Source organism: Pongo pygmaeus, chromosome 22 (assembly GCF_028885625.2).
Source record: "Pongo pygmaeus isolate AG05252 chromosome 22, NHGRI_mPonPyg2-v2.0_pri, whole genome shotgun sequence".
In the NCBI taxonomy this organism is placed as follows: domain Eukaryota; kingdom Metazoa; phylum Chordata; class Mammalia; order Primates; family Hominidae; genus Pongo; species Pongo pygmaeus.
In genome coordinates, this window is record NC_072395.2 from 54085836 (window position 1) to 54111665 (window position 25830).

The 25830-nt window shown below is 47.3% G+C and overlaps 2 protein-coding genes across 2 annotated transcripts in view; one reads left to right on the forward strand and one right to left on the reverse strand.

The window, feature by feature from the left end:
• Positions 1-2496: 2496 nt before the first annotated feature.
• Positions 2497-25830, forward strand: part of BACE2 (beta-secretase 2) — a 113782-nt gene continuing 90448 nt past the window's right edge. Inside the window, exon 1 of the mRNA XM_054468834.2 lies at positions 2497-3238. Coding sequence (XP_054324809.2) covers positions 2927-3238 — 312 coding nt within the window. The 5' untranslated portion in view covers positions 2497-2926. The remainder of the gene's footprint in view (positions 3239-25830) is intronic.
• LOC134738984 (placenta-specific protein 4-like) lies at positions 13677-14587 on the reverse strand. The gene is given in 4 exon segments (XM_063659928.1): positions 13677-13989; positions 14120-14230; positions 14332-14400; positions 14505-14587. Coding segments are annotated over 4 exon segments (576 nt in total).

The following is a 25830-nucleotide window of genomic DNA, read 5'->3' on the forward strand; positions in this document are numbered from 1 at the left end:
AGGCCTGCCTGGAGGAAGCCAAGGACCACGATAAAGGAAAACAAACACCTTATGATTCATCCAACATAGGCTCGGTTACAATTGCAGGTGTAAAAGGAACTGGGAGCTGGCAGTGAGAGACCACAAACATCAGTGGAACATGGGATGGTGACTCTTTCTGGCTGAGCGCCACACGTTCCTACCAGGAATCTTCTATTAGTCATTTGGGCTGGAGGGTGAGATCCTTCCTCACTCTCCACCGTCCAGGGTCATGTTTAATGGTGATGTTTGTTCTTTCCAAGGAGAGAGGTCCCATCTAATTGCAGGGCTTTTGTTTTCCTGAGTGGACTCAGGAAGGCTGTGGCTGAAAACGAAGGTGCTGAGAGGCTATAAGGAGAAGGGAAGGAGGCGGAGGCTCTGGTGGAGTAAGGAAGAGCAGGGCAGTATCCTGTGTCCTCTGATGTTAGGGGTGAGGTCAGGAGGGTGGGTCTCACCTTCTCCTTTCTCTGCCCTCATCGGTCACCATGGTTTAAAAATCAATGCTATTCCATGAGAGGGCTGCCACTTATCATTTCAGTTCCAACACCTGCAAAGTAAAATTATTGTCTCCCAAATCTACCCAGTACCATAGGCTTGAATAGGGATCATGTGCTCTAAGACCATTCATGAAAACAGAGACAACCAAGGAGACAGTCACCCAATGCTGTCCCTTCAGCTTGCATTATTTTCTGACAAGACAGCTCTGTCATCCATGGAAGCCTGTGTGCTCCTCCGTCCCTGGATCTTTATGCATCCTTTTCCCCACAAACCCAAACCACCCCTCTTAAAATGAAAAGCTTAGGAAAACTCACCCTAGACTGAGTCACGAGTTTCTAGTACAAACTTTAGACTTGATTTTTTTTTAATTTCCCTTGTGGCTTTTAATTATTAGAGAGAGCAAATGTCTCTAGTATTAAACTTATATGTCACATAGCCTCTTTATCAATGGCCCTAATACATTTCATGTGCTTTTCAGAAAGATTATATTCTTCCCAGAGCTGTCTGAATGTCTTTTTGAACCCCTCAAGACTGGACACCAAGGAGTATAAATAATCATTTAAAAAAAAATCACACTCTGTCTACAACCTTGAATCTGAAACGTGAATATATGAATAGAAGGGCTCTGGAATAACTATGCAGATTTATGGAGAATATCAATTTAAGTTATGTCACGGGATCCAGCTATGCCTTTCTTCATGGAGCTGGGGATTTGTTAAAGTTGAGATATAGTTTGGGGGAAGTGTGATTTATGGTTAAAGTCATCTGAAAATCAATACAGTTGAAGATCTCTGACATAAGGGTCCCTTGCAGAGCTAGACGTGATTCTAAAATTGGGAACACAGGAATAAACATCAAATCTTGAGTAGAAGTAGCTGAAAATTGCAGTGATTCGGGGAAGCTTGGCTTCTAACTCCCCACTGTTTGAAGATGGGCTTGTTTGTTTTTTAAAACAGCCAACATAATTCAGCTGGAGGAGGTAGAAAGAATTTTCTATTTCTTGTTTCTGCAGAAATCGATGGACTTTAGCTTGTATAATTGTCCCCCCTGCCTTTAGTATCTAAAATAAAATAACTCTCGTTGCTTGCATTACTCAACGCATTTCTGCGTCTTGGTGTCTATGGCTAAACGAGTATTAATTAGATAGTCCGCGGAGAGCTGGCTGGGGATACAAGGGGAGGTGGGGGAGAAGGGCAGGGATCGCAGCAGGGTGGACTCACAGCCCTGATTTGGGATCCTGACAGCAACTTACTAAGTGGCCTGAAGGCCGGGTGCCAGGGGAGAGAGCGGGTTCCAGTAGCACCTGATTCCAGTAGCACCTGACCTGCATTAGGGACAGGGGCGCGGCGGCGGGGGCGCAGGGGGCGGAGGGGGCGGAGGTGGGGGAAAGGTGGCCGGGGGGAAGCCCAGGTTCGCAGCTAGCTGCGGGCAACAGAGGGAGTAAGGGGGGGCAATGAAGCTGGGGCCAGGCGCCAGCAGCAGCCACGCCCCCCACCTCCCCCGATTTTTAGGGAAAATTCTCCAAAGCTCTCTCATCCTCCTCTGCCTCCTGCCACCCTCCACCCTCCCGGCCTCCACTGAGACCTCTTTAAAACCACCCAGGGGCCGCCGGGGGATGAGGCCGGGGAACGGGCAGGACTGGGGGCGGGGGTTCGGGGGCAGCGCACGGGAAACGCCTCGAAAGCAGCCAGACCCGGCGACTGAAATGAGGCGGAGGAGCTTGGCGAGGGGAGGCGCAGGCTCGGAAAGGCGCGCGAGGCTCCAGGCTCCTTCCCGAGCCACCGCTCTCCTCGCTGACCCCCGAGTCACCCCCGGCAGCCCCCGCCGCTGCAGGGCGAATAGACCCCCGCGGACTCCCACGCGCGCGGAGCCGGGGCCCTAGTTCAGGCCCTCGCTGCCCCTTTAAGGGTTCTCGAAACTTTCCCCCCGGTATCAGATGAGCCTCGTCACATCCGTTGGCCGTGGCCGCTGGGGCGCTTTCCGAGGAAATTCGGGACTCGAGTTTCCCGGGGAAGAGGCTCGGCCTGAGCCCGGCGAGGGTGGGCAGGGCAGGCGCAGGTGGACCCGGGCGGCCCCCGAGCCCCGCTGTGACCTTGGCCGCGGGGGAGGGGCTGGGCCGCTGCGGGGCAGTCGCGGCCGCCAGAGGGGGCAGCGGAGAAGAACTTGCCCAACTTGGCGGCGCGGGCTGGGGCGGCTCTGCGCCTCCGCGCCCGCCTCCCCGGCCTCCGCCTTCTCCCCTCCCGCGAGCCTCCTCCCCTGGGCCCTCCTCCCGTCCTCCCCGCCGCCGCCGGTCCCGGTGCGCGCCCATCCCTGCCCGCAGCCCCGCGCGCCCGCCGAGTCGCTGAGCCGCGGCTGCCGGACGGGACGGGACCGGCTGGGCTGGGCGCGCCCCCCGGGCCCCGCTGTGGGCATGGGCGCACTGGCCCGGGCGCTGCTGCTGCCTCTGCTGGCCCAGTGGCTCCTGCGCGCCGCCCCGGAGCTGGCCCCCGCGCCCTTCACGCTGCCCCTCCGGGTGGCCGCGGCCACGAACCGCGTGGTTGCGCCCACCCCGGGACCCGGGACCCCTGCCGAGCGCCACGCCGACGGCTTGGCGCTCGCCCTGGAGCCTGCCCTGGCGTCCGCCGCGGGCGCCGCCAACTTCTTGGCCATGGTAGACAACCTCCAGGGGGACTCTGGCCGCGGCTACTACCTGGAGATGCTGATCGGGACCCCCCCGCAGAAGGTAGGGACCCCCGGCTGCTGCCGCGGGCTTTTCGGGCTCGTTGGAGGGAGGGGGCTGTCCAGAGACGCCTCCACGCGGCTTAGCGTCGCCCCCAAAGCAGCAGCTGTCCCCGCACAGAATAGCGGGGAACGCAGAGGGGCTCGGGTGGGCCGGGGAGCGGGGGCGCTCGCTCTTGAGTCGCGGAGGACGGCAGCCCCCGCCCGGGGCGCACGGAGGGGTGTGCGCGAGTGTTTCAGAACTTGTGAGCTCCCCCTCCGCGGGGCTGGGCGGGAGAGGAGACCGGGAACTTGCCGCCTCCAATAACGCGATTTCCTTCTTGCGGGCGACACCTACTTCCAGCGGGAGACGGAGCGGTGGGCCTTGGGCGACGGGCTATTATGGGGAAAATCACCTCGTGTTCATACTCTCCCTCCCCCCCGCCCCCCCACCATGCTGTCTCATTGCTAAAGAGGCTCGTGGCCGGCTTCCAAAGGCGCAGTACCCTTTAAAAAGGATTTATGCATGAGCCCAGCTAAAAGCAACCCGGTTAAGAAGTGGCTCGCTTGCTGCTCTGAGGAAGGAGCAGCGTCTCCCCTGCACCCGCTTTCCTTTCTCGGAGTTGGTTTGTCAGCTGTGTCCTCGCTCATCCGGCGGCCCTGCCCCTCTGCATGGAGCGATGCATCTACACGCGGGTGTACAGAGAGTGTGAAATGCAGTCCAGCTACCGGGAAAAAAATAGGGGCTGAGTGAGGTGTCCGGGGACCAAGTGGTATCCCGATTACAACACAAAAATAAAATCAAACAGCTTTCCTTTTCTCTTACTCTGATGTTCATTTACTAACACTTTTTGTAGCAAGAAACAAATGTTCCCAAGCACAGTAATCTGAAAAAAAAAAAAAAAAAAATCCCAATTGATCTGCTTCCCCTCCTACTTTCCAACTATCTAATCCAAGTGGGATTTGAAGTCCTTTGCTCAATTGAATGCACTATTTGAAGATACTTTATTTTTATTTTTAACGTTGTCATTTGGGTTTTGATTCAGCTATGATTCCCCCATAAATAGAACATACTCATGACTTTTGTATAATTCTCATTAAATTATTCAAGACTTTAAGAGGAAAGACATGCCATGCTAATTCTTTTAAAAAAGGAAACTGCCGAATAACTTCTGTAGTTGTTTAATTAGTTTAGGGGAAAAAAAAACCTTCAAAAGCGTATATTCAAACTTTGATTCTAGTTGCCTTTCATCTAAGTCATGGGAAGCCACGTGAGTGATCTTTGCCATCTCCAGGAGTGGATGGTTAGAGGGAGGGAATAGGAATCCCCATCAGCTGAGGGAGCTTAACTTGGCTGTAAGATGTGGTCTTGGTGCAGCCAACACGTGGGAACGTGCGCCTGGTGCTGAGAACCTTGTAAATATGACAAGATATTGAGGAAAAACCTCTTCTGTGACCTACAGAGAATCTTTTGGAACAGGCCTTGAATGAATCCCCATTTGACATGTGTGCTTTGATGCGAGGGAATTCTCTCTACTAAAAGTAAATTTGGGTGGTCTGAGGGCTATGATAAAAGAAGCCCTGAAACCCTCCCTCCAGAGCAAAGGGGAAAGGAAGAAGCCTGAAGAAGGACTAAAAAATACTTAACTATGGCAATCAAAAAAAAAAGCTTTTATAAATAATAACTTGCCTGTTAATTAATTCAATGACCTTTCCTTTAAAATGATGAGGTTTAATTAATTTAATTAACAGAAATGTATTGAGTACCTAGGCTCCTGTCTTTACCATAGCCAAGGCAGTAGTTGGTTCAAGATTACTTCTTGACCATTAGCATGTTTCCAGGGAGGGCTGCTTCTACAGAGACAGATTTAATGTTTACATGTGATGGGGAATGAAATATCCTGGACCTCCTTCCTGGCTTGATTTAGCGATAAGCTGCTTTGTAGCAAAATCTTTCCAAATGCCTACTGTAAAGTCAGGCTTTACTGACTACTGCATTAGGATTCACTACCTGCCTGTGTTGCCCTGAAATGTCTCTGACCACCAGCAGGGTGTCAGCAGCCAGCTAGAGGGGGCAGCAGTGAGGTGACTTCTGAACCTGGAGTGAGCTTTCCTGCTCTATTAATGGCCAGGAGTCATGCATTTATTCTCTGCTGATTCTCTGAAGCCTAAAATAAAAATTGCTTAGGTGGAGAGAAAAATGGAATTGTAAATTCAAGCAATAAATAACCAAGAATTTTTCAAGAATTAAGTAATAGTCGTAGACAATGTCTGGAAGCTCAGTACGTGACAAGCACTGCGCTCTGCTTTAAGTGTGCTTTCCCAGGAATCCCCACCCACCACCCACTACCCCTTGGGGGTCTTATATGGATTTTAGGGGTGGGAAAACTGAAGCTCGGAGAGACTGAATGACTTTCCAGGGCAACAGGGCAAGAAAGAGGGAGGGCCAAAAATGGAAGCCAGGGAGCTGAACTTCAGAAGCCAAGTTCTGAACCACCAGGCAGAAAATGACTTCCTTCCCTTCATGCCTCCTGATCTCTTTGGTTTTGGCCTCAAACTACCCTTTCTAGCCAGAGAACCCTGAACTTACACCCCAAGGTGTTAGGAACTTATTGTATGACGGCAACTGGACCCTCCGGAACTCCCTGCTGTTCTCCCATTTCCTCCTTCCTTCAGCACTGCTGAATGAGCAACAGAATGAAGGGCTGGATCCAGGTGTGCATGGGAGAGGCCTTGAGAGGAGCAGTTCAACAGGAACCAGAGCCCTCCAGCTCCCCCTCTTTTATGGGAAAGTCAACTGTTGGAAGTGTGCTTGTTCCCCGAAGGCTTTAATCAGGAACTAGAGGTCCGTTGTTTGCCCAGTGAGGAGTCACAGGCATGTGCCCAGAAGCCCGCGTGAGAGCTGCAAGGCCTGTGTGCTGGCGGGCAGGGCCACGTTGGCATGGAGATGACTGCCAGGTTTGTGGCTGATCCCATTATGTGGGTTCTTTCGAACCGTAGAACTTTTGAACAGTTCTTTCAACCAGCATCTGCTTGAACCGTGCAATTTGGTCTTATTAATAATAATAACACTCTTCTAAAGTAATTATAATTACAGCAATTTCCATGATTAAAAAAGAGACTTTCATGTTAACACAATAACTCCAGCTGAAGACAGAAAAAGGTGTGCAGCCATATACCTGGTAGTAGCTTCAAAAAAAGCCTTTGGGATTTTTTTTCTGAAAGATTTTCTGTCATCTCCACTAAGATAGGTAAAGCAGAGAGCAAAACTATTCTCATACCTGAACACTTGAATGTAAAGGGCTACCTAATTATTTTGGTGAATCCTATTTTAATCATGGTGCATTCACTTGATTATCAGCCTCTTAGTACACAATTATTTGGAAGACTTGTATTGAAAATATGGATCGAGCATATGCAATAAGGGTTTGTGTTCTTCAGAAGAAGCCATCCAGGCTCCCCAAATGAAGCTGACTGTAGGTGAGGCTGAAAACAAGAAGGCAATCCCAGCAAGAAGAAATCTGATGGAGCCACCTGAAATGATAAACTATTAAAGACAATGAGAAAAAACAATTACTGAGGTTGAAAGAACAAGAAAGTCAAAGCCAGTTTGCCACCAGCTCCTTCAAGTGAGAAGTGGCAACTCCTGGGCTTTAGAGAAAGAATTAATCAAAGACTGTATTACAGAGGACTGGGAAAGGTGAGCCAAGAAATCAGCTTGAAACAACAAGGAGGGACAGGAGTCTGAGAAATAGTTTATAAGATCAAGAGCTGACCTTGATTTCTTGCTGATGGAGTATTGGACACTCAAATGGCATGTGAAGCCCTTTGCGTGGCTCACCTCATTGTATCCTTGCAACGTCCTGGAAGATGTGCACAATAATGTGACTTAATTTTCAGACGGGGTAACCGAGGCTTGGAGAGGCAGAGGAGTTTGTCCAGGGCCACACTAGTGAAGGCAAAGCAGGGTGGAGCTGTCAATCTGGGTCTGCCCAGCTCAGTCTTTGCACTTCACTGCGGTTCCTCCTTATGTGCAGTGTTTTAGTTATGGTAACTTTTTAAGAAGAACCATTTTCATGCTTCTGGAGATGATGTGGTTTGACAGGAAGCATCCTGGCGTGATTACAGGTCCTGAACACTGTAGTGTCACACCTGTGACCATGAGCAAGTGTGTAACCTCCCTCGTCTTCCGTTTCCTCAGCTGTGGATAATCTTCTAATTTCTGCATTAATGTCCTGGTCTCAAAACAATAGAAACTTGTTCTCACAATTCTGCAGGCCAGAGTTCAAAAAGCAAGGTGACAGCAGAAACACTGTCCCTCCGGAGGTTCTGGGGGAGGATCCTTCCTTCCCTCTTCTTAGCGTCTGATGGCTGCTGGCATTTCTTGGCCCTTGGCCGCATCACTCCAATCTCTCCCCTCCGTGTAAGTTTCTGTGGCCAAATTCCTCTCTTCTTATAAGGAGACCAGTCATTAGATTAGGGCCTGCCCTCCTCTAACCTGACCTCATCTTGATCCCATCTGCATAGACCCACTTTCTGAATAAGGTTAAGTTCACAGGTACTGGAGTTACGTCTTCAGCATATCTTTTGGGGAACATGATTTAATCCACAACAAGTTCATTCTAAGTTTTTCATTCTATGGATTTTTTTTTCTTTGATTCTACCTCACCTTTTAATTGTTAATAATTTCAATTTGGGATTCAAGTGTAATTTTTGTCACAGGCAATAAACAAATGATGATTTTAGTGCTGTATTAATATGAAGCCTGTGGCAAGAGAGTGCCCTGGGGCTTAGGGTGGGAGAAGGAAGAGAGGAGGGTTTCTGCTTCCCTTCTGTACTTCTGTATTGTTTTTCCCACTGGAGAGTAACTGCTTAAAAATTTAAAATGTCAGGCCGGGCGCGGTGGCTCATACCTGTAATCCCAGCACTTTGGGAGGCTGAGGCATGTGGATCACCTGAGGTCAGGAGTTTGACCTGACCCAGCCTGGTCAACATGGTGAAACCCTGTCTCTACTAAAGATATGAAAATTAGCCAGGCATGGTGGCTTCTGCCTGTAGTCCCAGCTACTTGGGAGGCTGAGGCAGGAGAATTGCTTGAACCTGGGAGGCAAAAGTTGCAGTGAGCCGAGATCATGTCACTGCACTCCAGCCTGGGTGACAGAACAAGACTCCATCTCGAAAAGAAGAATTTAAAATGTCCCACGTCATGTTGCACTAATTCTAGAATTGCTGAAATTAATGTATAATATGAGAGAAATCCAATGTGTGCAAGATTAGATCAATGATATTTAAATACCTGTGAGTAATAAACACTTATGTTGGGATGGATGTAGAAGGCTTCAGTATTTCATGTTTTAAAGACATTATAAGGCAACCCCCTTATCAATCAGGATATATTTAATATGAAACAGGTGCTTCCCCCCATGCTTCCCGCCATACTCATCCCTGATCTCCTTGTGTGATCTCCTTGTTGTAGGTACGTTGGCTTCACCTCCTCTTGCCTGCCCATTTTTCTTTTTTCCTCCTGGAATGATCCCAAAAGGATAAGGCTAGCTGTTGTGATGAGTGGCTTTTTTTTTTTTTTTTTTTTTAGACAGTCTCGCTCTGTTGCCAGGCTGGAGTACAGTGGCCCGATCTTGGCTCACTGCAACCTCCGCCTCCTGGGTTCAAGCGATTCTCCTGCCTCAGCCTCCTGAGTAGCTGGGACTACAGGTGTGTGCCACCACGCCCGGCTAATTTTTGTGTTTTTAGTAGAGACGGGGTTTCACCATGTTGGCCAGAATGGTCTTGATCTCTTGACCTAGTGATCTGCCCACCTCGGCCTTCCAAAGTGCTGGGATTACAGGCGTGAGCCACCGCACCCGGCCAAGTGGCTCTTCTTTTGTGGTGGTGGTACCTAGCTGCATTGCTCCCAGGGGTGGAGGCGGAGGAATTTAAAGGTGGTGTTTTTCTCCTTCTACCTGGTATCTGACAGCATGCCTTGGGATTTATGTAACATCTCATTCATAGACTAGAGCAGGTCAAGCCTTTGGCCCCTGAATTCAGGGTCTACCAGTGCTGGAGAAGATGTCGGGGGTTAGTGGGCACTGACTCTTGCCCCACCCCCACACTGGGTACAGCAGGAACGGGGTGGTGGTCCTGCTTGCTGGTGAGTGAGGTCCCTCTCCAGGTGACCTGAGGCTCCTATGACTGACTATGGGCCTCTGTCTGTCCTTGAGTCCCTTGCTGTGTGTCATGGATCCCTCCTCTGGGTCACCCTGTTTGCCCGGCCTTGGCGAGACACTGGGGCTCATTGTCTGTTAAGGTAACAGATACTACCTGGACAATAGGGCATACCTGTGAGGCAGGTGGGCAGCCTGGCACCCCTTCTATAACTTCCCTGGGTGTAAACATGTTTCTGGTGGAACCTGAGGAAGAGAGTGTCACCTCTTCTGGGTGACTTTCCTGGCCTGGCTCCCCTTCATCCTCTCTTGGCCTAGATGTACTATTTTGATATTTGACTATTGCTACTCAATACAAAAAAATGGTCACTTTTTGCTCTTACAATTCTCAAAAGAAGAAAGAATACTCTGGGAGTGCTGATATTAACCACATAAAGGAAATGAAATGAGTGTGTTTGTTTTGTGCTAATGCTTGCTGTCCAGCCCAGGCCCCGGGTGGGATGTTTTCAGATTTTTATTATATGGCAATCATATACCTGCATCTAGAAATATACAACCTCAGCACTGCCATTGCAGGAAGACAGAGGGACTGTCTAGAGAGTAACGTGGCAATGCCCTGGGCAGCTCCATCATTCCAGGGAACCATAAAGGGAAGTAGGAATGCACACTCCATCCGTTTCACGCTAGGCTGAAAGTGGCAGGGGGAGAATTTACACCTGGCCTGCTAAGGGCAGCCTCGTGTTTCCATTTCAGAGCCCCAGCTTCTCTAAAGCCAGTGCTTGGGAAATGGCCTTGTTGGTAGCAGGCAGGAGACTGGTGCAGTGTGCCAGCTGTGTGCCAGCTGTGCAAATCCCTACCAGCAAAGAAAACAATTTCTAAAGCAGTCCCCAGGATTTCATGCCATGGGGGTGGCGAGGGGTAGGAGGAGGTGGAAAGCATTGAATCAGAAAGTTTTCCAGGTGCCAGCAATGCCAGGGTTAATATGGTCTGGCTTGCTTTTCAGGTGAGCACCTGTAGCTGGCAGGAAAGTGGCTTCTTGGTGGAGGTGGACATGAATTCCAGAAGCCTTGAAGAGGCATCCAGAGCCTTTCCCACTACATCATGCTGCCTCCTGGGGAAATTCCTAAGCTTTTTTTTGAATCAGAACAGCCACTGACAAGCAGACAGAACTGTGTGGCTTGTGCAGTGATTGGAAAGCTAGGTGCTTTGGGTACTAGTCCCAGATCTGCTACTTGCCGAATGTTGGGTATTGGAGAGAAGTCATTTGACCTGTCTGAGCCTCTGTTTCCTCATCTGTAAATCAGGGAATTTGAACAAGTAACCTCAAATTCCTTCTAGAAGCTCTAACAGTCAATGATATCATCTATTTCATTTGAGAGGATCTCTATAGCTCTAATTTTTTGCCCCCAGACCAATCTGCTTCAGCTTTGTGTAGGTGCAACACCTGGGGTTAGGTCAAAATGCAGAATCAGGTTCAGTGACCGGGAGCAGAGCCGAGGGTGGGTGCTGCCAGCTCACAGGTCACACTTGGAGTCGTTGCTTCTTTCCCCAAACCAGCTGCCGATAGTTCCTGGAAAGACCAGGACTGCCTTGCAGAAGGGCCTAGAAATACAGATTCCCATATGCAGTCCAGATTTATTGGGTGAGACTGTCTGCACTAGGACCTGAGAATCTGCATTTTATTATATCCCTTGAGTCCCCTTTAAGCAGCCACGCTGGCCCCAGCCATTGGACTCTATTTGGAGGCCACTGCAGAGGCCAGATTCTCCTCTGCTCAGCGGTTTCCTGTGCAGAAAGGCTGTGTTCTTTCGTCTTCCTAAATACTGTTCCTAGGTTAAGTGTTTCCTTCTCTTTGCCCATCTAGAAAATCTCCACCTCAAGCAGATCGTGTTCCAAAAACTTGTGTTGGGCAAGTGGAAAACACGCAGGTTTTTCTAGGGGTCTCATTCTGAAGCGGTGCTGCTCAAAATCTTGGTGCTGAACGTGTGTTTTTGAGATTTCCAGTCTATCACGGGGCCGCAAGGTGTAAATATCAAGAAAAATGAATTACTAGAAAGACAAAGTGAAAAAGACATACAAAATACAAGTGTCATTCTTTTTATTCTTAGTTTGGACAGATGCTCCATCCTTCTACACTGGTCCCACAGTTTCTGAAGCTTCCTGCAATGATCAGTGGTTACCTTGTTGCCCAAGTAACTGCAAATCCCTCCTCTACAAAGTGTGCTTGCTCCAAGGCAGTGCAAACTAGAAGTTGTTACAAATGGTTCCAGTAACAAATTTGTTTGGCGTCCTTTTCCCTTGAATGAGACAGTGGTTATTTTTGCTAAAGCAGAAAGGAAATGTGATACTATTGGGCTGTGTTTTGCTCTCTGGAGTAATCCTGCTTGGGGAAAATAGGCTTGTTCCAGAATGCAGAAATTCCTGTTAAATTAGGCAGTGTTGGGCTGGAGGACGTCTGCCTGCATCCCCAGTGCCTCACAACTCACATCTCTAAAGGCCACTCAGGTGGGACACCATCAAGACATTGAAAATCGGCAGAAGGAAGGCAGGAAGGGGAGAGGATTGAACCCGTCAAAATAGATATTCAGAAAATCTGTGTTCTAAAATAAGGCAGCTGTTCCCTCACAGCACACTTATTCCTAATTTCAACAGGACTCTGAGTCTTGCCCCACAGTGTCACAGCCTACAGCAAATTAGAAACTGGGGTGGGGGGGATATTATTCCACCAGTAACACCCTTGGGACGGGGCACACAACATGTTTGCCCTCCTACCTCTCTGTCACCTTCCCAAGAAAGGGTCAAGTTAAAACAGTGTGCATTTATAGTACTGCGAGAGTGAAGTGAGCTGCGGTGTATTAGAACCTTAGCCTCACACAGCGTCAGCCGTGTGGTAAATGTTCCATAAATCTTCGTTTAGAAAAAGTGGCAAATTCCAGGCTGCTAGTAAACAAAGGAGGGAAGACAGACAAAACGGAACAGCAACAACAACAGAAAACCCAAGAACTAGATGCCTAACAATCTGGGTCTGTATCTTGAAGGAATGTGCATCCTGTCCTCTGATTGCAAAGCCAGGCCTTCTGTGGCCCCACGACGCTGCCTCCTAGCCCTCCTAAAGTGGGAATGGAGCTGTACCCCATGGTGGCAAACAGACCTGGCTCCATGGATCTCAACCCGGGGTGATTGTGTCCCCGCCCCAGGGGACATCTGGCATCCTCTGGAGACATTTTGAGTTCTCACAACTTAGAGGGTGCTACTGGCATCCTGTGGGTGGAGACTGAAAGTGCTGCTCAGCATTCTTTGCTGTACAGGGCAGCCCCCACGACAAAGAACGATCTGGTCCAAAATGGCAACCATGCCAAGATTGAGAAATCCTGGTTACTCGACACAGCAGGTCGGCTGGCCTAGGAGTCGCTGCCCAGAGAGACAAAGGAAGAATGTCCAGTGGAAACGGCTGCCCTGAGCATACAGGCACGCTGATACCTGCTGATTCCCCCATCCTTAAGGTCCTGTCTTATTCCTAACACCACGTGGATCTTCTTGCCAGATGCATTAAAGCGTGAGAAGAGTTAAAAATCACTTATAACTAGTGACTGGGGGTTAAAGAGGAGAAAAAATTTGAACCTGACTCAAAGGATGAGCATGTTTTTCTTTCTTCAGCACATTGGCTGGGTGTGGTGGCTCCATGCCTATAATCCCAGCACTTTGGAAGGCTAAGGTGGGAGGATTGCTTGAGGATAGGAGTTCAAGATCAGCCTAGGCAACATAGCAAGTCCCCATCTATATAATTTTTTTTTTAATTAGCCAGGCTTGGTGGTGCATGCCTGTAGTCCCAGCTACTCAGGAGGCTGAGGCAGGAGGATCACTTGAGCTCAGGAGTTCAAGGCGGCAATGAATTATGATTGTGCCACTGCACTCCAGTGTGTGCAACAGAGCAAGACCTTGCCTCAAAACATATTGATTAAGCACTTACTGCATGTCGGGGCCTTGGTCTGTGCCCTGGTATGAAACAGTCAACTAGACAGAGATAGTCTTGGCTTTTACAGAACCTCTCCTTATAAGGAAGACAGATTGTTCAAGAAGTAAACAGACTTTTAGAGGAGTGCTGTGCGACAGTGCAATGTGGGAAGGGCTATGGGTGAAAGAATCCTGCTTTATAAGGGCAGTTAAGGAAGACCTCTCTGAGGAGGTGCAATTTGAGCTGAGATTGGCATGAGGAGGACTGAGCCTTCAGAAGTTAGGGAAAGCCTCCCAGGCTGCAGCCAGGGAGGTGAAGACTTGAGGGTGTCAGAGTGAGTGAGGGTGTCAGGGTGAGGAGTGAGGGTATCCAGGGTGAGTGAGGGTGTCCAGGGTGAGAAGTGAGGGTGTCCAGGGTGAGGAGTGAGGGTGTCCAGGGCGAGAAGTGAGGGTGTCCAGGGTGAGAAGTGAGGGTGTCCAGGGTGAGGAGTGAGGGAATCCAGGGTGAGGAGTGAGGGTGTCCAGGGTGAGGAGTGAGGGTGTCGGGGTGAGTGAGGGTATGAGGGTGAATGAGCGTGTCCAGGGTGAGTGAGGGTGTCAGGGTGAGTGAGGGTGTCCAGGGTGAGGAGTGAGGGTGTCCAGGGTGAAGAGTGAGGGTGTCAGGGTGAGTGAGGGTATGAGGGTGAGTGAGGGTATCAGGGTGAGTGAGGGTGTCCAGGGTGAGGAGTGAGGGTGTCAGTGTGAGTGAGTGTATGAGGGTGAGTGAGGGTGTCCAGGGTGAGTGAGGGTGTCAGGGTGAGTGAGGGTGTCCAGGGTGAGTGAGGGTGTCAGGGTGAGTGAGGGTGTCAGGGTGAGTGAGGGTGTCCAGGGTGAGTGAGGGTGTCCAGGGTGAGGAGTGAGGGTGTCCAGGGTGAGGAGTGAGGGTGTCAGGGTGAGTGAGGGTGTCCAGGGTGAGTGAGGGTGTCCAGGGTGAGTGAGGGTGTCCAGGGTGAGGAGTGAGGGTGTCCAGGGTGAGGAGTGAGGGTGTCCAGGGTGAGGAGTGAGGGAATCCAGGGTGAGGAGTGAGGGTGTCCAGGGTGAGGAGTGAGGGTGTCCAGGGTGAGGAGTGAGGGTATGAGGGTGAGTGAAGGTGTCTAGGGTGAGGAGTGAGGGTGTTCAGGGTGAGTGAGGGTGTCCAGGGTGAGTGAGGGTGTCCAGAGTGAGTGCACATATGTGCTGAGGAGGTGTTTGCAGTGCTTCAGGTGCAGCTCCTCTTTCATCTAGTTTAAAATTGTGCTCTGAGGTTAGATTTTAGTAGAACAAAGGCCTTACAAAGAATGTGAAAACATTATGCTCCCCTGCTTACAGGCAATGAAAAAGGAGAATGAAGCTGACAGTACCTGGTGTGGGGTGGGGTGGAGAAGACCACAGAGAGTATTGTGTGTTTTATTCAACAGTGTCCTGGGCTGCTTTCTCCAGAAATGGCCCTGAGACATGGATGTAAGTGTGGCTAGTTTACTGGGAGATGATCCCAGTGATGCAGGACAGGCGAGTCCTAAGATTGAGGCATAGCCCAGGAGGGTTCTTAGCTTTGCCCAGGAAGGAACTCAAGGGCAAGCCAGTGGTGTTAGCAACTTTTATTGAAGCGGCCGGCTGTGTACAGCAGCAACAGAGGCGCTGCTCCTTGCAAAGCAGGGCTGCCCCACAGGCTGTGAGCCCAGAGTAGCAGCTCAGAGGCAGTTCTGCAGTTGTATTTGTACCCACTTTTAATTATATGCAAATGAAGGGGCAGTTTATGCAGACATTTCCAGGGTGAGGGTGGTAACTTCTGGGTTGTCGGGCCGTTGCCATAGAAAGAGGCAGTAACTCCTGGGTGCTGCCAGGGCCATGGTGAACTGACTTGACACAGGTGGGTGTGTCCTTGGACCTATTTTAGCTAGTGGTCAGTTTGGTCTGAGTGCCTAAGCCCCACTTCCAGAGTTGAGTCCCACCTCCTACCTCATTCCCCCTTCAGAGATTAGATACTCCTCCTTAATCTTAAGGGGGCTGCAGAAGGGCGGAGATCTGTTTTCCGTAACTACTTCCTGCTGAGTTTATGGACGTAGGCCCTGCCTAGCACTGGAGGAGTAAAAATCTCTGGATACCTGATCTAAGGGGCCCAGAGGCAGGACGATTTCATTCTCTGTGTCAGTGGACAGGATGGGCTGGAAGCTTGTGCCAGCATTGTCTCTGGAACTGTGGTAATCTAGAATACACAAACTTTACTAAGAGGTTAAAGAAGCAAGGACCAAAAATTGGTAACAAGGCAGTTGTCAAAGGTCCTAGAAGAGGTGAAAAACAGGTGAGACTTGGGAAGGCACTTTGGATGGTTGACCAGATATAGTTGGGGTCAGTGCCCTGGTTATATCTATGTAATTAGGCAGCTTGCTCATAGATCTTTTGAGTGTTAACCTCAACCTGTCCAGAGTTAATATATGTGCAGCAGGTTTTATTAATAACTGCACAAGACTCCACCTTGTTCAGCTGGTAAATAATCCAATGCTAGTCTGTTATCGACAACTACATTTTCCAGAGTCTGGGGAACTCTTGAATTCTCTTTAATGCCTGAGCTCCGTTGGTGGCTAAGGATTCTAGGATTTTAGCCAACTTCTTTAGCGTTAACTCATGGTAGGCAAAGCCACCCCAGGGTGCTGCTAATCCTATTGCCGCCCTGATTCCTGCCAGAATTAGTTTTATTGCTTACTTATTTCTGATATTCTTGGGTCCTAGGGGTTATAGATTGTGACCCCTGGAGGGGAAAGAGTGGCCAATGTTCATTCACGTCAGTTCCAAGTTTTTTAGACACAAGGGAAAGCTATTCCTTAAAGCAGAGGTGACTCCTTAGGGAGTTGGAGTGGTTACAGGGTGTGACTTCTTCCCATTCATGGTCACAAACAAAAATGAGCCCAGCTGGGGCACCAAGAGAAGCCCTGCGGGGTGCGATATTTATACTTCATTGCCAGGTTGGGTCTATAGAGATATTTTCCACCTGTTCTCATGTTGGTGGTTGAACAATCTTTGTTTTCTAGAAGAAGGTAGTACTATCACCTCCCCAGATCAGGCAGTTGTTTTTCCTTTGTATGTTCCCATCTGGGAGAAGGTACCATATATGGTCTTTTCACTTACAAATGGAATCTCATTTACCTCCCTGTGGTCTTGGAAACTTGGCAACTAGAGTTGGATCAGAGCATTGCAGGGAAGCTTCCACTTTTGCGTCATTAATGCAAGAGTGGATGCAAATGCTAGAGTTATGAGTGCACTGGAGATATAGATGCCCGACTTCCCAGATTCTGATAATAGTGGTCAGGGCAGGGGGACAGCAGGGTTCAGGTGGGATCCACTAAGTGGGGTAGAGTTCCACTTCACAAGTAGGGGTTTGAATATTTTGAGATTGCTATGGTTAGTTAGGAGGTCTGGGGACATGGTCCTGAGATTTTCCAGATAGGTCAGAAGATGAAACTCTCTATCCTGGGAGTGTTGATGACAAATCTAGCAACCATAAAGATGATTCTATGATGCTATAATTTTTGAAATATTTACTGTAGAATTTTGTCTACCCTCCCCGTCCACATACACACTGGCTTAGGTTAATTAGAAGAGCAAACAGAATTAACGGTGGCATCGTGGTATCTGGTTGGGTCTTAGAGTAGCCTCTATTCCCAACAAGCCCACAGGAGATGTTTCCCAGGAGGACGTGGCTGGTTAAAGCCATAGAAAGGAAGCACTGCAGTCAGGAAGAAGAGCAAGATTAATGCTCCTATTCCCATCTACAGCATTACATTACCTCTTCTGGCTGAGTGTTGATTATTTTAAATAGGTAGCAGAGATCTTCCAAAGCTTTACTGATATGGGTTGTGGTTGTAGTGTCCTTCCTTTGTGCCCGTGACTCATAAGAAACAGGTTTAGTCCTGGATCTGTGTGCCCAAGTAGGTGTTCCCTGAAGTTTAACAGCAGTGGGGGTACTTAACAATACCTGATAAGGGCCCTTCCATTTTGTTGTAATTGATTCTTGGGGGATCCCTGTCTTTACCCTGTCTTTAAGGTTTTAGGAAGACTAAGTCTCCTGGTTTAACAGGGGAGCTATTTTTTCCTTTGTGGGGAAGGACAGTATTTTATTTTTATATTGGAGGGCCTTTTGAACCTGTCCTAAATTCTAAAGGGGAGGGGGAAGGTTTGTATAGGTAATTACTACAAGCCAAGACCACAGCAGCTCAACACATAAAATCCATAGACAAATCAGTTTTACAACCCCGTTTCCTGGCTTCTAGTTCTTGGCTTCCATATGCTCAAAAGGATTTCAAGGGCCAATGAGTGCCTGCCTACCTCCACACTCATTCACACTGTGCAGGTGACTTACACAGACCATCTACAATGTGGTTGAATTTCCTGACATGTTCTATACTACTTCTTTCTTAAAGTTATTTTACTCTAGGATAGGAATTTACTATACAAGATTTCTCCACATATAAAATTACTCTTTCTTTATATCCTTCCTTGCAAAACAAACAAAAAATACATTTTCTATTCATAATGTTCTTTACATCTCTCTTTTCTACTCACTGGTTCACTCATGTTTTGAACCTCCCATTTAGCAACTTCCGGATTAGACAAAAAATTTTTTCTCAATAAAGAATACATTTCTTGAGCACATTTTATGTAAACCTAGGAAGGAAGAAGTCATGAACTTCACAGTAGACATTGTCATTCTATAGATGAGAACCATTCTGCCATTTTATGATTGTAAACCACACATTAAGCATATCCCATTTATGTGTATTTAATTATTTCACTTTTAACTTTATCGAGATCACCGAGAACCAAGATACCATGCAAAGCTGGTCACCATTTAAAGCCATTTTAACCATTTTAAAGCCTGTGAACATCAGTGACTTACCTAGGTAAAAATCCTAAAGTTAAATTTTAGAAGATACAAGATTCTCTTCAAACTAATAAGCTTTCAGTAGTCTTATTTGTTGAATGTGTGAGTGTTCTTTTATCTATAAGCCAATTTGATAGCACGCTAGACACAACACACATCACAATACATGTACATATACCCAAAAACATATTAAATAAAATGACCTATACAAGACAACTGGATTCAAGTTATTTACAGAACTGGGACCCATCTACCTGGCCAAATTTTGTTTGCCCCGATAGGTATGGAAAACAGGAAGAGGCAGGACAGGGAATCCCATAGCATCAACTAAAAAGGGGAGGGAGCAAACTGCATTGCTCAAAAGGAGATTCTGGAGTCCCCAGGCCACTGGAGAGCACACTCAGCCGTGGAAATACCAAAGAAAAATGTTCAGGCGGCTGCTTATCTGCCACTGTGGAAAGCTGTCCTCTGGGACAGTAAACTTACTTGAGCTAAGCAGCTCACTGGGGCTAGTAGAAGAAGGTTAGCTCTAGTATTGATGGAAGTGTTTTGTTGTTATTGTTCTCTCTCACTAGAGCAGTTGGGACATTTGCATTGCCAGGGGCCCTTTTGCTTATAGTAGGCACAGTGATTCTGGCCCAGGGGTCAGCAAGTCAGGCGTCAAGTCTTGTTTAGGCATCCCAGATGCTAATTTTGTAACATTTTCTCAAGATGAGTAACCGTGAGGGGGAAGGGGGCTTAAAGCCACTGTTAACAATTGTACTTTTTGGCTATTTCTTTTTACTTCCCTCTTTTGCCCTGTCCCTATTGTTGTAAACTTTAAAGGCTATCTTTAAGTGTTGTTTCATAGGACTTGAAGGTCCCATTGCTGCTTTTTGTAGATTCCTCTTAATATCAGGAGAAGATTGAATGATAAAATGTATACCCAGGAGAGCTTGCCCTTCTGGGGTGTCTGGGCCTGCATTAGTATATTTCCTGAGTGCTTCAACTAAAAGACCTGAAACACAGCAGGATTTTCATCTTTTCCCTGAGTTATTTCTTTAACCTTGTCATAATTGACTGGCTTAACCACACACTTTTTCCTCTACTTTTTTTGTTCCCCACAGCACAGCAAGCGGATGACAATATTTGTAAGTCATGGCAATTTAAAGAACATAGTCCGTGTAACAAACTCTTGTATAAGCTTTTCTGGTTTATCTGAAAACTGGCCAATTCCTTCCTTTTATAAGGTCCAATTAGACATAGAAAATGGCATGTGTACTCTTTGAGTGTGCCCTCATATCCGTCAGCTACTTCCCACGATGGACACAGGCTTGACTTTAGGGGCTGATATGGAGCCCCACTCCTGGTGTACTGGTTGGGCTCACTTTCTTGGGCAGTGGAGGTTATAGGCTAGGGCTAGTTGGATAAGGGGGAAAGGTGCCTGATGATATTGGGGTGGAATCTTTCATTAGAGAATTGGTGAGAACCCCCACTCAGGAATGGGGGACTGAAGAGACTCTGGGGAGGCTTATACACTTTCTATGGGGAGCAGCTAGTTGGGGATCCCTTATGCATGGCATTCTAATGCCTGGAAGTAATGTGATCCAGTATAGAGCCATAAAAGCCTGTACATAAGGGATCTCTTCCCATTTTCCTTCTCTTTTACAAAATAAGCCTAATCGTAAAATATCATTATAGTATATAGAACCATGTTTAGGCCAGATATATTCGTCGTCTAATTTGTATTTAACCCAAATGGTGTTGCAATACAAAATGAGTTTCTTTTTCTTTAAGCCAAATTTGAATTTGCTCCAATAGCTTAAAAGACACCCTAGTGGCGAGTCCCTCGGGATGCTCCTTGTTGTCCCCATGCCTATATTAAGGATCTCTCTACAGAGGGTTTTAATTAGCCCAAGTTTAGCAAAAGCCTAGTTACTCTTCCCTCTTAAATTCCTGTGTTCTTTAAAGGTGTAAATATAGATGGCAAGGTGTTATAAAAATGGATTATGAGCTACAAATGGGCAGTCGAATGTTGAGCCTAAATTCCGTAGAGATCTAGAGTTGGGTGGAGAGGGGGGCTAAACAAATGGAGGAAGGGAAAGGGGTAAACAGTGTTGCCCAAGGGGAGACCTCAGAGGCTCTGACTTGCTGGAGAACCTCCCCAGTAGTGGAGATGCTGAAAAAAATACTGGGCTGGCCACTTGTCTACCACTGTAGGTGGCTGACTGCCAGGTCAGGAGCCTGGGAGCTCCCAATTCCTTTGACCGAGAGCGGCTTAGGCAAGGGAGTTATAAGACAGTACACAGGAAGGAGCTTGCAACTGGCTATTAGGAAAATAATACTCCTAACTTCAGGGTGGAAAAAGACAAGACCAATATTAGCTTAGCGAAAGGGGTATAACCCACAATCCTAGAGGAAATGTCAGTGCTAAAAACCCCAGAGCATCTGGAGGGTGGCCTATAATACAGATGCTGAGAACCCAAAATGCCTGCGTTTCAGCCAACAAGGATGCCCTCGCCAAAGCAGCTGTGCACAGCAGTGCCAAAAACCCTGGGGCACCCAGCGGGCGGCCAACCCCGTGAACCCAAGACCAGGTTACAGAACATAGAACAACGTGACTCTGGTATCCCAGAGTCAATACAACAGGGGACCTCTCGCAACCAAGTGTCCTGCCTTAAACAATTGCCCACATACAGTTAACAGAAAGTCGAAAGCAAACATAAGACTTCAAACAAGACATACATATTAGGACTGAAAATGAAACCGAAGTGGAGCAATAAAATGGAGTCAGAGGAGAAAGAACCAGGTGAAGGGGTGGCAAGAATGTGCTTCAAGGCACCTAAACTGTGGGGAACTGACCGCTTAACCAAAGGCTTTTATTTCCTAGCTTACCTGATATTACTGGGGGAGGTTGCAATGGGGACACTCGCCCATCCACAGAAGACAAAATAGCACCAGCCAGTCTTCCACGTGGGACCCGGGTGCAGGTCTCTCTAGGTTCCCCAGCTTGGGGGTGCTCAGCTTCTGTGTAGGGGGCTGGCTGGTTGGAGCAGTGGGTCTCACACGAGGCAGCTGTACTATGGACACTTGGCTGTCCACTCAGTTTCACCACCTGCCAGGGAAAGATGATGGCTGTGAAAAGAGGCACTGGTTAGGGTTATAGCTTGGTAGTGTTAGCAGCTCTTTATTGTTACTTCCTCAGTGTTACAGATCTTACATCCTCAATCACAGACTGCTTCACCGTCTCTTGCTGTCTTGCCAACTGCTGTCTCTTGTCTCTCACCAATTGCTGCCTCTCTGTCTCCGCTGTCTTGCCTCTCTGCCAATTGCCGCCATCTCCGCCGTCCTCGTCCCTTTGCTGGTTGCCAGATGATGCAGGACAGGCAAGCCCCAAAATTGGGGCTTAGCCTGGGAGAGTTCTTGGATTTGCCCAAAAATTCAAGGGTGAGCTGGTGGTGTTAGGCAGCAGCTTTCATGGAAGCAGCTGTGCACAGCAGTGTCAGAGATGCCACTCCTTGCAGATCAGGGCTGCTCCATAGGCTGTGTGCCCTGAGTAGCAGTTCAGAGGCAGTTCTGCAGTCATATTTATACCTACCTTTAACTATATGCAAATTAATGGGCGGTGTATGCAGATGCTTCTAGGATGAGGGTGGTAACCTTAGGGCCATTGGGTCATTGCCACGGAAAGGTAACTTCTGGGTGTTGCCATGGAAACGGTAAACCGACATGGCATGCTGGTGGGTGTATCCTATGGAAAACTGCATCTGCCCTGACCTGTTTTAGCTGGTGCTCAGTTTGGTCCTATGTCCAAGCCCTGCCTTTGGAATCAAGTCCCGCCTCCTGCCTCACCAGGAGTCGCAGGTAAGAGTGTATGTCATGGAGGAGGTTATAAATGTGGGCCACTGAGGCCCACTCCCCCGCTGGGGAACTCTGAGAGGTGACATCAGATAGATTCAGCTGTGCTGACTACGGGGCAAGGCGGCTGGGCCTTATCACCCCCTCCTGCCAACCATGGGTAGAGGGCAGCTCACAGGGGTTTCACTCTTCAGCATTTCTGGCTCGATAGCTGGCCAAAGAAAGCATCTGCAGAGAGTCATAGGTGCTTGCATTTAGAGGCTGTAGAGTCACCTGCCCAGGAAGGGTGTGGCTGGCAGTTTGCTGTAGCTACTGTGTGCCTAGAACAGCCACCGTGTGCTAGAACCATGGCTAGCACAAGTTAGGGTGATATTTGAGGAATGAAAGAGCGAATATGTTCTACCACTGAACGTATGTGAGATCACTATTTTGGCCCAGGAATCACAAAACAGAGTTTTAAAACTGAACTTTAAAATCCTAACCTGCTAGCAGGCTCTCTAGAATCTAACCCATGAAAGCCTCTGAGAGTTTGGAGTGTGCCTGTCATTGCTGTGTAGTACTTTGAACTTTTATTGGAAGGTGAAGATGTGATGTGTAGATACTGAGCAGGAGAAAATGGTTGGGGAGCAAAGGGTGATCGTGTTTGAGATTATAAACAACCACAAAACCACCTTTGAGAATTGAGTGCTCTGAACGTAAGAGCTTGCAAACCCTTTAGAATGGCTGGGCTTTGTATGGTTGACTGGCAGCACAACAAAGTTGCAAGCAAGTGTTAAATTCCTGACCCACTACCACTTCCATGTAATCCATCAGGAAGTTTACCAAAGTATAGCTCCCACAGCTTTTGTATACATAAGAATTTACTATGTAATAGTTTGTTTATATTCTGTATAACATCAGTTCTTAAGTACACACACATTTTAAAAGTATGTAATATTGTTATCATCCTTCCATTAGTCAATATATGTACATTTATGTAATAGTTCGGTTATATTCTGTATAACATCAGTTCTCAAGTACACACACATTTTAAAAGTATGTAATATTGTTATCATCCTTCCATTAGTCAATATATGTACATTTATGTAATAGTTCGGTTATATTCTGTATAACATCAGTTCTTAAGTACACACACATTTTAAAAGTATGTAATATTGTTATCATCCTTCCATTAGTCAATATATGTACATTTTGGCTTAACCCTGTAGTCCAGGGGCAACTTCTATGATCCCTCCTTCTTACTCTTTGCACCCAAATAGGAGAGAAGGCAGTGTCATTCAGGATGGTCGGGTTGCAGGCACCTGTGGGCCTGTGTTTATAGAGAGTGGAATCACTCTGTGCCCAGCAGAACCCACGTCTTCCCCTCCATGTCTGAGCTGGTGCTTCACTTGGGGCCTGCTCATCTCTGTCTCCATGGACATATGCCTCATTGCCTGGGTTTATGAACCATGAAGCTAAGTAGAGAACTGAAATCTCCCAATATTTATGTTCAGGCCTAGGGAGAGGCAGGGTGTTCCATGGTTGGCAGGCCTATGCAAACCACGCCAGAGTCCAAGGAAGCTGAGAGGCCGAGGAAGAGCCTGCCAAATCCAGTTTCTCAGAAAGAAATATTTAATAGGGACTTATGAATGGAAGCCATGCCTGTGTCTAGAGTGGTGGTGAGACGAGATGGTAGATTCCCACCCATCACCCCCCAGACCCACGGCTTACATACCATAGGGAAGGAATGTCTAGGGCAGTCGAAAAGGCAAGAATCCTATGTGAATCTGCCTAAGGGCGGGATTGCCTGAGCTAAGGGCAGGATTTGCCAATAAGTACTTTCTCTTACATAAGGAACAATAGATAAGAGAAACCTTAGAAGCCTTCCAGAAACTGCGGTCAATCAGAAGTCAACATGGTGGTGGGAATCCAAGGATGGAGTTGCTTTAGCCTCTCCACAGGGGCCTGCTCAACCTCAACCTTAAGCCTCATGCTCCAAGCCAGCGTCAACAGGATTCTTCCTGGGGCCACTGGGTTTTAGCACAGCCAATGGCACATTGGTTACTGTGGTTCCTTAGCCCTGTAATTGCATCAGAGGCCTGCCCAGAAGACTGATTGGAGGCCAGCAGTCTTGCTCCTGTGGCCAAGCAGCATCTTCTTGTGTCCCTTGAGAGTTTTGAAGGTATTTTCACATTATCTTCCAGATGCTGTTGATGAGTCTGATGCAATTGTAATTCCTGATTCACTGTATATGAACTGTTTTCTTTCCCTCCGGAAACATGTGAAGTATTCTTGACCTGGTATTTGGAAATTTCTTGTTGATGTGTCTTAGTCTGGATCTTTTTTAAAAAAAAAAATGCTGGGCACTTAGTGAATCTTTTCAGTCTAGAAATTGTCTAGTAATTGCCTGTTCTCTCTTCTTGGACCTCCCATTATTCAGATGTTGCACCTTCTAGTCTGGTCTCTCTGTTTCCCTTGTGTGTCTTTTTGTTCTTCTCTCCATTTTCATTTCTGCCACCCACATTTTAGTTTTCAGGATCACTTTCTTTTTCTATGAATGCTTCTGTTTTTGTTTGTTTTTCGCCATATTCCTGCTTCAAAGTTGCACATTTTCTTATATTTCTCTGAGAAAATTATGATTTTTCTTAACATTTGCTTTCTGCTTTTTATCTGTCTCCTCCAAGTTCCTTGTTTCAGTGTGTTTGTCATGGTCTTTGTGTCTCATGCTAGAGGCTTTCATCACTATCTCATGATTATTGGCTGTCTGTTCATATTTAAAAGAGAAGCATTAAAATTTGATTGGAAGTTAAGGACTGTATGGAGACAAGGTATAGAAAATATTTTTATTGTTTTATTAGTCAGGGTTCTGTAGGGGAACAGAACTAATAGGAGATAGATAGAGATATAGACATACACATAGATATAGATAAAGGAGAGTTTATTAAGTATTAACTTACACAATCACAAGGTCCCACAATAGGCTGTCTGCAAACTTGAGGAGCAAGGAGAGCCAGTCTGAGTCTCAAAACTGAAGAATTTGGAGTCCAATGTTCAAGGACAGGAAGCATCCAGTACGGGAGAAAGATGTAGGCTGGGAGGCTAGGCCAATCTCTCCTTTTCACGTTTTTCTTCTGCTTTATGTTCACTGGCAGCTGATTAGATGGTGCCCTCCAGATTAAGGGTGGGTCTGCCTTCCCTAGCCCACTGCCTCAAATGTTAATCTCTTTTGACAACACCCTCACAGACACAACCAGGATCAATACTTTGTATCCTTCAATCCAATCAAGTTGACACTCAGTATGTACCATCACAAGTCCACCCCTTGCCAACTTGAACCCATACACATCTGAGATCACACATAATCTTCAAATAAAGACAATAATAAGGTCATAATTATGCCTAACATATTACAACTATTCTTCGTACAACCTGAAACACACCAATCCCCAACCCAAATACTATTACATAAAGTTAACAATACTTAAATGCTGATTTGAAGTCAGTAAATCTTATGTCACATGCTAAAGGAAAAAGGAAATAAAATCAAGATATTTTCTTAGTACAAGTATAAACATGCACAAACATGTTTTTAACAAAACAAGGAAAAAATACTCATGACAATTACAGTCCTCATTTCTGCAGCTGGTCACGTGGTTGTAGCTGGTATTGATGACTGCCTACTTCTACTACCCATTCTGTATTCCCTTTGCCTTCAGCAAACACCTCAGCAGGTCGTGTTTTTTTTTCCTGGTGGAGTTACCCAAACCTTCATTCCTGAAGGGTCTGGGC